This window comes from Cynara cardunculus (assembly GCF_001531365.2).
Source record: "Cynara cardunculus var. scolymus isolate 2C chromosome LG 12, CcrdV1, whole genome shotgun sequence".
Classification (NCBI taxonomy): domain Eukaryota; kingdom Viridiplantae; phylum Streptophyta; class Magnoliopsida; order Asterales; family Asteraceae; genus Cynara; species Cynara cardunculus.
Window position 1 is genome coordinate 17265922 of NC_037539.1, and position 16353 is coordinate 17282274.

General features: G+C 35.0%; 2 protein-coding genes across 2 annotated transcripts; one reads left to right on the forward strand and one right to left on the reverse strand.

Moving 5' to 3' along the window:
- Nucleotides 1-8385: 8385 nt before the first annotated feature.
- Nucleotides 8386-12830, forward strand: LOC112522597 (G-type lectin S-receptor-like serine/threonine-protein kinase B120). The gene is made up of 7 exons (XM_025131831.1): nt 8386-9658; nt 9805-9912; nt 10235-10455; nt 11344-11554; nt 11655-11892; nt 12030-12177; nt 12401-12830. Exons 1-7 carry the CDS (start codon nt 8386-8388, stop codon nt 12707-12709), a joined length of 2508 nt encoding a protein of 835 aa, XP_024987599.1. The 3' UTR covers nt 12710-12830.
- A 673-nt stretch (nt 12831-13503) lies between these two features.
- Nucleotides 13504-14398, reverse strand: LOC112523747 (uncharacterized protein At2g29880-like). The gene is made up of 2 exons (XM_025133424.1): nt 14138-14398; nt 13504-14049 (listed from the first exon to the last, which is right to left on the reverse strand). The coding sequence occupies exons 1-2, from the start codon at nt 14396-14398 to the stop codon at nt 13504-13506; spliced, it is 807 nt and encodes a 268-aa protein (XP_024989192.1).
- Nucleotides 14399-16353: the final 1955 nt, after the last annotated feature.

The window sequence follows — 16353 nt, forward strand, 5'->3', positions numbered from 1 at the left end:
CAAACTTAACGATAATGCCAAAATGAATAAGTAAACCATTTTGTAAAGATGCCAAAATGAAGAAAGAAAGGAAAAAGTGAACTATTTTACAATATAGACCTTAAAGATATGCAACGTTTGATTTGACAAAAATACTATTAATTTTTGCAACTGTTTTTTTAATTAACCTGGATATTCAACCCGCTATATCAGCCGACTAATTCTAGGGCGACCATCTGCTTTGCAGATAGCCCGGAGTCACCGTATTTGAACTTTCGTGACCACAAGGGTTTTTTTATTCTTTCTTGGATTTGAACCTAGGACCTCCTGTTACTTTTGACCTTTGAAGTCAAGCTCAAACCAATCAGGCACCACCCTTGTGGTTAATTTTTGCAACTGTTAACAAACGTTTAGAATATCTTAATACATAAAAAAAATACTTTGTAAAAGATAAAATTAATAGGAACAAATAAAAAGAATAAAATTGGCTCGAAAACCTGTTTAATATTCTCTTATTTTCCCAAGGAGTAGTTGTTGACAAAAATTGAAAATTCCGTTGTGCATTTTGGTCCGTCTTCTAGATTTCGAGTGCTTCAAAAAATGCTTACTTTTAAGATATGTATTATTAATTAGTTAAAGTAAACTCTTAATAATATAGTTTTGATTCATAAATTAAATTATTTTTGGATAGTCATAGATAGGTATAAGATTATCTGTATCTTGACCATTATAACGAAATGGGTTTGACCCATAAAATATATTTAAACGTTTGTAAACCAAATAATTATATCTATATCTATATTACTTTATAAACCAAATTTATCAAAAGTTTTAAAAACAATTTTTAATGTACAAAGTATCGTACATTTATGCAAAAAGTGTTAAAAACAACTCATAATACATTAAGTACTACTACTTTATGCATTCAATCTTAAAATCTCTTAATCTACAATTAAAATAACATATAGTACAAGTTATCAATACACATTATTACCTTTTCTTTTCATGTTCCCAAAATACTTTTGACACATTTCACTTATGCATTCACTGTCTCATACCTCTATGTCTTCTCCCCATCCCCCAATGTGAGATTTAAACTGATATTCATCATGAGTTATTAAAAGTTTTCTCATTCATCTCTCATTCAATTGCTTTAGAACTCTCTGTTTCGCTCTCGATCTCTTGATTCTTTGCTCTTTGTGTAAATCAAACATATTTGTGTAGTCGTTTAAATATGTTGGGTTTTAAATATATTGGATTTTAAACTGTCATACAATTTTTTTCATCGATAGATGTAATTGAAACCATAATTCTTATTTATTCAAATTGTATTAATATGTAAATACCAAGTGTAACTTATATCATCGTTAAATCTTCTCTAATAAAACCAGTGAAACTTCAAAATCGTTAAAATTCATGACTTCCGCTGCATTGCGCGGGTACACAACTATTATTTTATGTAAATATATTGTAATAAGTTGGTAAAATGTTTTCCAATGTCTTAATGAAATTTTAGGATAATTTTGAAATAAGGTCTCCAATAGTCTTTTTATAGAACTATTTTTTTTAAAGATTTATCATGAAAACAAATGTCCTATAAATAAATGTGTTTATAAGAGACTTTTCAAAAAGTGTCCAACAAAAAATTTAAGCCCACGATAATTTAAAAAAAAAGGGAAAATGACCTAAATAACCATTTTATACAACCCACTATTACAAAATAACCACTTTTAGAGCATTTGTGTAAATAACCACACGGATCACCCCTGGGGGGCGATCCGTACTATTCGGGCCGATCCTGTATTGGTTTCTAAGGAAAAAAAATTTGGTGGGTCCAACTTTCAGCCTAAAAAGAAGATTTTACTATGCATCTCGTAGACCAGGCCCTGATCGCCCCCTAGGGCGAACCACGTCATCAGATCGCCCCCCAAGGGAAATCCAGCCTTTAAGTATTTTTTTTTAAGTATTTTTTTTTGTAATACCAATTTCACTATAAAATACCAACCTCCTACTTTATAATTTTTCACACCTTCCCTTTCATTTCTCTTCTTATATATTCTACTCTCACAACCCTTAACCCTTCAACACAATAAACCATCACAACCTTTAACCCATTAAACACAATCAACCATCACAAAACATGAAATCACGTCAAAGTAATGATGTTTGTGTGTATCTTCGAAGTGACGGTTTATTCCAAGATATAAATGGTATTGTAGAGTACCTTCCGATAACCTCCCCCACATGTGCAATACGTTTTTCTTCGCCAATAACGTATTTTGGTGTCGTCAAACGTGTGACGAAAAAGTTAAGTTTACGTGGTCCTTTCAATTTATTTTTTTAAACGAATATATTATATCAGTTTATGGACGACGATGATGTGGTAATCCTCCACAACGTCATTCGTCAAACTTCACCAGAAATGTTGACACTATATGTGGTCGACAATGGAGGTTATGGAGGAAATCCATCAAGTGCAAACCTGGGCGGTCCAAACACATTTTACCCCGGTGCTATGAGCACACTCTTCCCCCACGTTAGCGGTGCAAACCCATATGGTCCAAGCACACTCTTCCCTACCGGTTGTGCTCCTGGTGTAAATCAGAGCACTTTCTTCCCTAGTGGTGGCAGTGGTGAAAATCCATTCACCTTCTTCCCTTATGATACCGCTGGAAATTCATATTTTGAACAAAAAGTTACCGTTGAACCTGACAATTATTTTGTTCAAGACTTGATCATGCCTCCGATGCAGTCTCCCAACCCATACCTGATCCAGTCTCTTGAACAGTCAAAACCGTTATGAGAGGTAGATATGGCCGAAGATGTTTCTGTTGCTGCCGAAATTTTGAACATACCCGAAGATGACGATAACTCCGATTATGAAGAAATCAAGCAGGTAAGGAATAGTTTTTGGGGTACGCCCGACCCAACACCTTGTCCGGACCCAGTTATCAAAAGTTGATAGGGAAACATTTCCTACCAGCCTACATCCCATGTCAAAGTTCTCCAAACCTTTGACTCGAAGGAAGCACTTAAGCTCGCAGTGGGATTAAAGTGTGTTCATGAAAATTTTCAGATGAAAGTAAAGAAATCTTCCAAATACCGGTACGAGGTGGTGTGTCACTCAGATTCGGACTGTGATTGGCGTTTAATGGTTGTCTCCATCGATGGTACCAGTATGTTTCAGGTACGGAAGCTCCATGATGAACACACTTGTTCAAGGTCCCCAAGTGCACCCAAACCACCGTAATGCGAATAAAAAGGTTTTGGGTCATATATTGGCAGAGAGTTTAAAGGATTGTAGGAGAGTGTACCATGGTAACGAAATCATGGAAGATGTAAACCAATGGTTCAATATTAGCATCTCCTACCACCAAGCATGGTGAGCAAAGATGTATGCTTTGCAACTGTTGAGGGGGACCCCTGAATCGTCATTTAACCTACTCCCAATTTATTGTCACAATCTGAAGCTAGCAAATCCGGGGACTGTGACAGAGATCGCTCTTGATGGACTTAGATGATTCGACATGTTGTTTGTCGCACTCGGTTGTTCGGTAATAATTTTTGTCATTTTTTTAATTATTGTCATAATTTTATGTTCTGAAGTTTAGATTTTTAATCTCGTTCATTTGCATATTCGATCGTTTCTAGGACACATCAGACTGCTTCTTATAATGGACGGTGCCCGTCTGAAGGGGCCATATGTTGGCACCATGTTCTTAGCGGTCGGCATGGATGGAAACAATTTGATCGTACCCGTTACAATAGGAGTAGGGAAGACATAAAGTGAATGAAACTTAACATCTATACGTATATTTACGTACGTTTTACGTACGTATATTTATACGTATATATACATGTATTTTCAAACAACACATATATATTTACGTATAAAATAAAGTAAATGAAACTTAACATCTATACGTATATATGCGTACGGGTTTAAATACGTACGCAATTTACGTATCTTTACGTACGTATTTAATACGTATATATGTGTACGTATGTATATACGTATATATATACCTACTTGCATTTACGTAAAAAACGAGAATAAATTGCGTTAACATTTATATATATAAAGATGCATTACGTAAAAGAAAAGAGATATAAATAGGTACAAAAACTGAAACTTAACACGTATACGTATATATAGAGATAGATACATACATATAGATATAGATAGATACATATATATATATACACACAGAGAGAGAGAGAGATAGATACATACATACATATAGATAGATACATATATATAGAGATAGATAGATACATATACATATATAGATAGATAGAGTATTTACTGGTGTTTCCATAATGGCGGCGGACGATGGTGGATGGCGGCGGTTGACGGTGGTTGGTGGCGGCGAAGGGTGGTGGATGGCGGCGGACGGTGGTTGGTGGCGCCGGAAGGTGGTGGATGGCGGCGGAAGGTGATCGATGTCGTTAAACAGTGGTGTATGATGGTATATCGAAGAATGGTGGTCGTTTTTGGTCGGGATGGTCGGTGGGATGCTCCAATCTCGGTTTTTTGCTCGTTTTTTCTAGAGAAAACGAGCGGTAGTGGGTATTGATGGTGAACTTATGGTCCCCCACCGCCTATTTATATAAAACGTTAAGTAATAAAACAAAATTCATCGTCAAATCGATGCCATAGAGGTGTCATAACATGAAAAAACGCGAAACGCGGTCAAGCTACGTAAATCAGATATAATGTCTGATTTTTTCTCCAAAAATCAGCTAAATTTTTTTTCGTACCCACAATTATCATTGTTTTATTTTATAAAGAAAAACCATGAAATTTTAAATTAAATACGTAAAAAAACACAGTTTATGTTTTGTTTCATTTTTATTAAAAACACCCTTTAATTGTCAAATCAAAAACACAAAATGACAAAATAGAGGTCAAATTTCGTAAATAAGATATTATATATGATTTATGAAACTCAAATAAGATAAAAATAATTTTTGCGTCTCCATAATTATCATGGTTAATTTTTAAGCCTTTAACCATGAAATTTGGTTCTAAAAAAAGTTAAAAACTACAATTTAAATGGCGTATCAGTTTTATTAAAAATACCGCAAAAAAAAGAAAAAAAAAGGAATTAAAGGTTGGATCGCCCTTGGGGGGCGATCTGATGACGTGGCTCGCCCTAGGCGGCGATCAGGGCCCGGTCTACGAGATGCACAATAATATCTTCTTTTTATGCTGAAAGTGGGACCCACCAATTTTTTTTCTTAGGAGCCAGTATGGGATCGCCCTGAATAGTATCCGTGTTGGTATTTACGCAAATGGTCTAGAAAGTGGTTATTTTGTAATAGTGGGTTGTATAAAATACCATTTAGGTCATTTTCCCAAATTTATTTCACAAGTTCTATAAATTTTTTGTTAGGATACGTAAATACATCCTAAGGAATTATTATAGATACACGTTTAATTTTATATACGAGACATTTGTTTAATCTGATAAATTGAGTCATACACACAAGGCCGACTCTGGGGAGGGCGGCCTGGGCGCACGCTTAGGGCCCAAAAATATCCGAGACCTAAATTTTTTCCTTAACATACATAAGTAGTCTAAAAAATTTAATAAATTTAAGGAACCCAAAAAATTATAGTATTAATAAGAGGTAAAAAAAATTTAGTAGATGATAAGAGCCCAAAAATATATCAAGTAATTACATTAAAAAAAAATAAAAAAAATTAATTAGTCATTTAATGTATGCTATTGTTTATTGCCTCTCTATTTTATTTTACCTCTAGCAAGGTCCAAAGACATTGACTATTGATATCTGTATATGCTTGACTGTTTTCATGCTTAAAAATTCAACATTAAGATCATGTGTTTCTTATTACTATATATTTTTGTTGGATATTTTTATGTATTTCTGCTTCGATTGATTATTGCTATATGGTTATGTTGTTATAATTGTTTTTGTTAACTATTGTTATTTATTTTTGTTTCTACAAAAAATATTTTACTATTGTTCTTATAATTTATGACGTGTTTCATGGTTTTGAAATTAATCAATAAATTTTTCCTACTACATGTATTTATTAATGTCTCTCATATCTATCATGTTTCATAAAATTTTAATCTTTATATCTTATATTAGTAGAGCAAAAATAAGAAAGAAAATATGATTTAAATATTTTCATCGACTGTTTGACTTATGTATCTTTCATTGAGATTTCACCACACCAAAAACTTTTATTCAAGTGCTCAAACAATCATTTGTTGAACTTCCATGTTATATGTTTAATTTATTATTTATTCTTACTAGATCTCAATGGATAATCTAATCTACCATATTCTTATTGATCATCGTTTGTCTACTTGTCAAGAAAACCTTAATATTCTTCTCTATTATTGATCTCTCATTGATCCTCATGATTACTTCATTCACACGAATTCTCTTTTTGTATTAAAATAACACATATTTTTGTTACGAATTAAAAACAATTCTTACTTTTTATAATAATTTATTACACACAACTTCTATACTATTGGTTTCAAATTACCTAATAAGTACGTAAAATTAAGTACTCTCTTACATATCTATAATAAAGATAAATAAGATTTCTTTTCTTACTAAATTATTAGCATTTCTTGTACTCAATTTTATACTAATGAAAAACATTTATTGAATTTTTTTCATATTTACCAAGGGTCATTAGAAGAAAAGTGAACTTTAACGATTAACGATAACATGTTTCCGTTACAAGTTATAGCAACGACATATTGTTGTTATATACTATTTTTAATCATAAATGGACTTTTAGCAACGACAAAAGTTATAGTTAAAAACCTTGTTTTTTGCAGTAGACCATGTTTTTACGTTTACTCAAGACCTATAAAATATGCATGCATACACAACAATATATTTAAACATTTAAACATATTTGATGTTTATTGAAGTTGATTTTATTGTAAAGAAATCTTATGTGACGTTGAAGTCAAAAACCACGTAAACTTCTAGTCTCTTTAATTTATTTAAGAGAACTCAAATCAATGACCAAAATTTAATCCGTTGACCTAGGTTATATAATTTATTTTCATTATGAAATATATCTTTAAATAACAATCAAATGTTTAATTTAATTATATAACAGATCAAATACCACGTTTATTTTATCGTCAGCAAAATAAAATAATATATAATTTAAACTTTGATCACATACATTTTCATTCTATAACGACTTTCTTCGTTGGTTTCTAAAAACATCTCTTTTTGGTCCTTGTGGTTTATCCTTTGATTCTTTTTTAGTCCTTTATACTAACTCTGTTAGCGTTCAGTCGTTGATTAAGGGGTATTTTCGGCTTTTAGTCATTTTATTTTGTTTTTTATTACAAGTTAAAAATAAATAAATTATAATTATATTTATATTTGTATCCATATCCCTCTACACTCTCTCCTAATACCTCATGTATCCCTTCCCTGCTATTTTTCACTAACGATCATAAATTCCTTACACATGACCTTACTTCAAAGTCAATGACCTCCACAACCTTATCTTAAACCCACGGATAGAAACCACCAGCTTATAACCTGAAATTTCGTGTTAAGTTTGAACGTGAAACTCCATTTTGCTCTCCTTCGGGAGTCAAATTTTTTTATAGAACGTTCTTGGTGGAATAAAATGTAAATAAAAGATCCCACTGAATTGAATTGGATCCAAAAATATAAGAAATAGTGGGAATTCAGTTCTTGGTTGTAATCATCTAAGTTGGATTTTTTTTTTCTAAATTGAATTTTGGTTTCATTTTCAAAATCATTTACTTTTCAGATTTCAACCGTTAAAAATGTTGGGTTTTGCAGTAGCCCGTATTAATCGGCATGATTATAGATATAAAGATGGTGGAGGTTTCAGGTGGGGTTATAGAGATGAAGATGATGATCGTTAAGTTTTTTTTTTTTTTGAAATGTTTTATTACTATTATAATTATTTAATAAAGAATAAGAAAAACTAAAAAGTAGAAGTACCGAATTACCCCTGCCTCAACATACCCTTTCAACAGAGCAAAACGATGCACAAATCAGAAACCGTAGGACGAAAAAAGTTATTTTTAAAAGCGAGGGACGATAATAATTGCTAACAATAACTACAGGGACGAAAATCGTAACTTACTCTTAATTAGATTAACAATAAAGTATTTGGTATGTTGTGGAAGTAGGGTATAAATTCGGTCAATGGAATCAATAATTCCACCATTAGCATTCAAAGATAGGCGAGTCAATATCTGCAACCTATATACCTAAACCCCACTCATCAAATTCAAAATAAAACGTCCTTCCAAGAACACTCATATCTTTCCTTCTTCTCTCCTTCCTTCTTGCATTCATATAGCACCCTCATGATGTCTAAGTTCTAGATGATTTTAATTTCTTGAGTTTATGAACATGGGTTTTAGTTTCAACAGGCTTACAAATCTTCATCTTGTCTCTTTCTTCCTCCTCCTGTTTAATCTCCGTGTATTTTCTCAGTTAAATAACAGCAGCATTAGACTTGGAGACGTGATAAGAGATGGGGAAACCATTGTTTCGGAAAACCAGATTTTTCAGCTAGGGTTTTTCAGTCCCCGGAATTCAAGTTTCCGATACGTTGGAATATGGTATTACGGGATGCCTGATCAAACAGTCACATGGGTGGCAAATAGAGATGCTCCAATCTCCGGCGATTCTGGTGTTTTTGGCATTCAAAGCAATGGAGGTTTGAGTATTTCTGATCAAAACGGTACAGTATACTGGTCAACAGATAGTTTTCCGGAGGTTGGTAATGTAACAGTGATGCTTGTTGACACTGGAAACCTGATTCTTTCTACCGTTGAGAATGCCGGAGATGACCGTAATGCGTTATGGCAGAGCTGTGAGCATCCAACTGATACTTACTTACCAAACATGAGAGTGTATGTGAATATCACAACAGGTGATAGTGCTTCATTTGTTTCATGGAGAACTCCCAACGACCCTTCAACTGGGAATTACTCAATGGTAGTTGATCCTCGTGGTTCACCTCAAATCGTAACTTGGGACAACTCACGTCGTAGGATTTGGAGATCTGGGCAATGGAATCAGCAGATATTCACAGGACTACCACAGATGAGATCTCTATTGCTGTCTGGTTTTAGACTGGTTCAGGATGATGGTGGGCTCATGTACTTCATCTTCAATAATCCAAATAGGACCCTTTTGATGCGGTTCATGATACAATGGAATGGAGTAGTGCAGCAGTTGACTTGGGATGAAGGAAGACTGCTATGGGTTGTGCCACTGTCGCTGCCTTCTACTCAATGCCAAGAGTATAACAGGTGTGGTAGCTACGGAATCTGCAGCCTCAATAATTCCCCATCAGTGTGTTCTTGTATGCAAGGATTCGAACTAAATTCCAGTGATCAGTGTACTAGAAGAACCCCTCTAGAATGTGGAACAAATTCTAGCACAAGTGATGGATTCCTACGAACAGATGGAGTCAAGTTGCCTGATTTCGGCAATACTTTCATGGCACAAAACCAAGGGGAATGCGAAGATGGATGCTCCAGGAATTGCTCATGTGATGCGTATGCCTATGTCTCCGGAGTCGGTTGTTTGATCTGGGGTGGTGATTTGATCGATATCGAACAATTTGAAGAGGGTGGAGAAACACTTTTCGTTCGCCTCGCAGGTTCAGAATTAGGTAACTTTTTTTATACATGTCTTCCAATTCCATTCACTTGCAACTCCAGTTCCATTACACTTTGGAATTGGAGTAAAATCTCAGCTCAATCTAGAACCGGATTTCATCGAAAATGTATACTAATTTGAGCCATTTTTCGTTCCTAGGTGGTGGAAATACATCCCAAACTGTAGTTATAGCAATATCAATAACCGGAACAATTGTTCTTGGTGTATTCATATGGATAACCTGGAGGTACAGGCGAAACATCAAAGGTATAAGTTTCAATCCGTCCGAGGCTTATAAGTTACAACAGCATGCAATCTTTTATGAATACAGAATTTTTCTATATTGATGCTACAAAGAAAAGTGCTTCTCCGATGGACAAATCCGTCAGGAAAGCTCCATCGGAAAAAAAAAAGGATAATTATGCCGATGGTTTTATTGCCATTGGCAAAGGCTCAATGGGAAAATAATATTTAGCCACGAATAACCCATCAGTGTTTGTATAAAACAGATGACTTATAACTGTCAAAAACTGTTTTAGTTGATTGTCCTGTAATTTAACATACTTGCATGATCTACTACGGTGAACAGAATTTACAAATCTGTGCGGGAAAAAGATGAATTTCGCACCTCTCGTTCAACAGTCGAATGGCCTAAACATTTCAGCAAATTCCGAAAGAGCAGGTGGTCTTTCAGTTGAAGGAAAACCATTCGAAGGGACATTATACAGTCTTGCTACCCTGGAATCCGCCACAGATGGCTTTGCTAATAAAAACAAGCTCGGTGAAGGAGGTTTTGGTCCCGTACACAAGGTTAGATTTTCTTTTCAAGCAAATTTCTCTGCACAAAACTTGGCCATTTGTGATCCAAAACAATAACGATCACAAGGGTCACCCGAATCACCAAGCAGATAAAGGTAACAACAAAAAATGGTGTCTCATGAGATTCCAATTAAAGGTTGAGTGCGAACCCACCCAAGGATATAGATGCATGCACTAGAATGGTACTAGCTCGTGTAGGACATGTTATAGAACGATAATCACTAGGCTCAAAAGCCAGACCAATTCTAAATTTTTCATCGAGTACCGGTTATTATAAAATGTCTTCAGACCGGTTCAAGAAAAGTTCAAAACGGCTATTTCATAAATTAGTTTGTGTTCTTTTAACTTGTTGAAAGACATTTTTGTCCCTCCTAATCGCTATCTTGAAATATAATATAGAAAATCTAATTTATTAAGTGTATAAAGAACAACTATGAAGGTGTTATATATATGTGATAAAAGAATTAAATAGAACAGGTTCAGGCTAAATTTCAAGAGGATGACAAGTTAAAGGCCTAGGCCAGCCCTGATCTTTTAAAGGACTGGCCAAGGCTTGGCCCCATCCTTTGAAGGACAAGTCGTGTGCACATTTGGCAGGAACAGGCCCTGTTAACCGGTCCTTGTGCATCTCTACGAGTTGGGCATGTCTAACGAAGTATTTATTAGGGATACGAAGGGCATTACAGCTTCACCTCTCGCTGGTCTAGTGATATCTTGACTCTTTTCCAAAGGAGAGTCTCCCAATAATCTAGGGACACCTTTTGCTTTTATAGCTACCGATTTTGATTAACAAATGAGGCCAAGCTATGTATTACTTTTAGAAGGTTCCACCATCAAATAATATCAGAGGTAACGAACTTTTCAATGTTTGTTGTCCAGGGAATCCTTCCTGGGGGACAGAAAATTGCGGTAAAGAGGCTGTCGAAATGGTCTGGACAAGGCTTGATGGAATTCAAGAATGAGATGATTCTGATTGCAAAGTTACAACATAGAAATCTGGTTCGGTTGCTAGGGTATTGCATTGACCTGGAAGAAAATATGCTAGTTTATGAATATATGCCTAACAAAAGCCTCGATACGTTTCTTTTTGGTATGCTTTTCTCTCTTTCTCTCTCTCTCTATCATGTTTTGGCTTTATGACTACACTAACACAAAATGACTGATGACATGATTTGTATCTGTAACAATAGATATGAAAAAGAAGGAGCATCTAGATTGGAAGACACGGTTTCTGATCATTGAAGGAATTGCTAGAGGTCTACTTTACCTCCATCGAGATTCTAGGCTTAGAATCATTCATCGTGATCTAAAGGCTAGTAACATTTTGCTTGATGAGGATATGAACCCGAAAATTTCAGATTTTGGCATGGCCAGAATATTTGGAGGGAACCAAAATGAGGCAAATACAGTCCGAGTAGTAGGAACATAGTAAGTCGAAAATCATCCAACAATTCCCATTTTCTTCCATTAATGGTATTCATGCAGTGTGTCCTTCAAATGATAGAAAAGTAGTAATCAAATGAAACCTGACAATTGTTCTCTAACAAAATGTATCACTCTTGTAGCGGTTATATGTCCCCAGAGTACGCAATGGAAGGTTTGTTTTCGGTAAAATCTGATGTCTATAGCTTCGGGGTTTTGCTATTAGAAATCATCAGCGGCCAAAGGAACACAGGCTTTCATGCTCAGGATTCCACAAACCTAATACAACATGTAAGTAATCATCTTTTCTTCCCGTTCTTTCCTGAACCAAATTAAACTTGAGCAAAAACATGACGCATACATTAAGACTTTATATGATCAGCGTGTTCTTATTTCTCTTTCATTCAACCATAGTGGGAGTAATTGTTTTAGAGTAGTTTCCTCTGCTGGCGTTTTCTACATAAATCATATGTATGGATCACAAAAGAATCTAAGAGTTTGCAACATTTTGCAGGCATGGAATCTATGGAAGAATGGGAAACCCGAAGAACTAATTGATCCATCAATTCTAGATTCATGTAACAAGAAAGAAGCATTGCAATGCATCCATGTAGGGATGCTATGTGTACAATTTTCAGCTGTCCATAGGCCTACTATGTCGTCGGTGGTCTATATGTTGGAGAGTGAAAACAGAAGCCTTCCTCTACCTACACAAGTTGGTAACACGTCATTAAACGCCGATGAAATGGACTTGGTCATGGAAGGCCGATATACAACTTTTTCGTCTAATGATATTACATTTACAGAAGTGGTTGGGAGGTAGATAGGAAAAAAAAAGACATTCTTTTGTAAGGTTTGTGTGTTGTTTGAGTGTTGATATGTACAAACGGTAGAAATTCACCTAATTTTCATGGTTGATGAAAAATATATACAAATGCAGTACCAATCATTCCTTAAATAGACCATCCTTGATGTTGTTTACTTTGTCTAATCCACTTCTTCATACATCCAAAATGTTAGACTTTATATTCGCATTTCTCATTTAGTACAGTGCAAGGACTATTATTGTTGTTATCTTAGCTTAGTATAAATATTTTCTCTCTCTTTGTATTGAAAGATGACTTTTTAGAATTTCACTAAGGGTGCGTTTGGTTTGCAGGAATGTTTCTGAGGGATTTGGATTCCTGAAGGGATTTGGATTTCATGGGATTTGGATTGGATTGGATTTAAAATCCATTCCTGTGTTTGGTTTGCAGGATTTGGATTTGATTTGAAATCCATTCCTCTGTTTGGTTTGTAGGATTTGGATTTACATTTTTTTTAATCACCAAATCTCTTTCATTTTTTTAAATCTATCTATTTAACCAACAAACCTACAAATTTAACAATCAAACATTTTCATCCATAATGCATATTTAATCAACAAACATTTTCAAAATACATATATATATATATATATATTTGATATTAACATTGATATACACATTTAACTACCAACTTGTTCTTTCAAAACTACATATTTACCCACCAAAATCTACCCACATTTAACTACCAACTTTACCCATATTTAACTACCAAATTGTTCTTTCAAAACCACATATTTACCCACCAAAAGTTTCATCCATTTAAAACCCAATCCACATAACCTTCCCTATCCGCTTCTTGGAAATCCCAAAACGTGTTCACCTTTTCAGGATCGTCTCTTATCAATGAAATTGYTTTATACTTATCACGTTGGGTCAACGTCTGCATTTTTAATATCTCAGGTGTGATCATCGAACGTTTTTTATCAACTTCKTCTTCTCGTTCTATACCCCTGCTAAGTTTGTTCGCCATTTTCTCCAAAGTTTCTCCAAGTTGAGTAACCGCATTACTAAATCYGTCMGCCATGGGATCTACTTGAYGTTTTCTCTTSTTACGACGCACAGTTGAAGTTTCTTCAGATTGCGTATTTGCGTTCCCACCTTGAACATTGCTAGTTGCAATTACGTCATCGGACTCGTCATTTAGGTTTTGTGTTTGATCTTCTGTACGCGCCTCCTGTTCTGCCTCAACAAAATCTCTTGCTCTATTTCCCATCGCACGATCTTTTCCAAATACAATACAAAGATCCTCATAAAAAGGATATGTTTTGTTCCTCCATTTTCCTGCCCCTTTGTGGACCTATTTCATAACAGGAATTATTAAATATACATATAACTATGATTACATATCCTGCAAATATAAATACCAAGTTCTTTTGATCATGTACCTGAAGATACGACTCCCAAACTTGGTCTTCCGCAACGACACAATGCTTCACACTATCGTATCCGAAGCCACTAGTATATGAACCATTAATCATGTCATGCACAATAGTCCAATCTTTCTTCATTATTTTTAACTTCGATTCGATGTGTGGTTTCCCTAAAATCCCGGAGCCCGRCAAAGATTCTTTTAACGATTGTTCAAGAAATGTTAAATAACCCGATTTAAAGCCATTGTCGGCTTTAAATGCTCCCGTATTCACCATAGTAAGTAAAGCTTCAACGAGTTTTGTTTCTTCAATATTCGTCCAAACTCTATAATTTCTATTTTGACTCGTCATACCTACAAACRTAAATGAATCAGAAGTATAACGACATTTAATTATCCATGTCCAAACTCCATAATTTCTAKTACAAAACAAACATTAGATTCAAGCTACAACCACCAAGAATATAGATTGGAAAGGGAAGTCTACCTGCAGCGGTGAAAGCGACGGTGAAAGCGACGGTGAGGCGATTCGATGAGCACCGGTTCAAGCAGCGGTGAAAGCGACGAGAGCTGTGGGGAGTTGGACGAGACCGGCGAGAGCAGCGGGGAGAGCGACGAGAGCTGGGGAGATGGTGGAGACGGGCGACAGAATGGAAGGTTTGTGACGAGCTCAAGTTCGTAGCAGCGTGGAGAAGAGGAGCCCGGATTGGATTTCAAAATCCAGCCCATTTACTATGGATTTCAAAATCCATTGTTTACGGGATTTTAAAAAGTAGACGTGATTCCAAATCCAGCCCATTTAGCAAACCAAACAAGGGATGGAATGGATTTCAAATCCAAATCCCTCCAAATCCCTCCAAATCCCTCAAACCAAACGCGCCCTAAAACCTTTTGGCAAGCCAGGTCCCTAGGTTTTTGATGACCAGGGCAAAAAGCTAAAAAATGCTCCCAGTATATAAAAAGGCAACAGCGAAACATACTATTTATTAAGGGGTTTGAAACCTACAAGTTAGACGACTCGTCCCGTCTAGAAAGAAAAGGTAAAGACACACATAATGACAATAATATGAGTTTAGTGTCTATATAACATTCTTGTTGTGATGAAGACCATATATATATATATATATATGAATGTACGACTCTGATCACCAAAAAGGTTATGGGAAATTCAAGAAACAAGACCCATGAAATCATATAGAGAAAGGTGAGTTTAGTGTCTTTATGTGTACCATTCTTATTAAGATGCATGATTGTTGATTTTCGGTAAAACATATAAAAGCAAGTAATGGCTTCATAGTCTATTTTAAGTGGACATTTTCAAACAACATTCAAGTTATTAGCTGAAATATACCTCAATTGCAGATTTCTCAGTAACCTAACTCAAAACTCGAATTCACAAAAATCAAATTGAGACTGAACAAACCACAAATCAAACTCAACGAACTAGATAGACAGATTAAAAAGTTCAAACAAATGCAGAACTCAAACACTCTCTACTATTCCCCAGTCCTTGTCCCTTGCAAATCCCCCAAAGTCATGGTGCATTGAAGACGTCCTAACTCGACGAAATGTAGAAAAAATTCATTTGTAAGGGCGGTCGTTAAAAATTACAAGTTTTTTTTTTTTGCATCAATTATCAATGGCGTAGCATTGGATATTTAACTAGCGATCATAACTTGTAGGAAGGTTTGGCGACAAAATCAATACATGACATAACTACAATCAAATCATCACAAAAAAGAGAAATTATGCATCCCACGACCTTTTGCACGACTTATGTCGCCTAGGAAGTCGCCCAACTCTCTCGAGGGCGAGAAAAAAAGTCTCACGACCAACCACGTGACTTGAACTGCGTCCGTCTGCAGCTAGGCGTGGATATCTTCTCGGCCAAATCAAACGTTTCCCGTTGGTTTACCTTTATTGTTTATTTAATGTTTTTCTAATTACTAGAAGCGTACTCGCGCAATCCAGCGATATACATCGTGATTTTAATATTTCCTTTTATTATTTATCTCAGTCGATGTTATAATATGACTTTTATGTGATTTTGAGAAAACGATGATGTTTTTATTTTTGAATAAAATATATGTTTGAAGATATCATAAAAATTTGATAAAAATATATCGATATTAATATCAAATTAACTATTTGAAATTCCTCATTTTCTTATGTAATTTTTAATTCAATTTTTTTATAATTTAATTTATGTACAATAACGAAGTAATTTATATT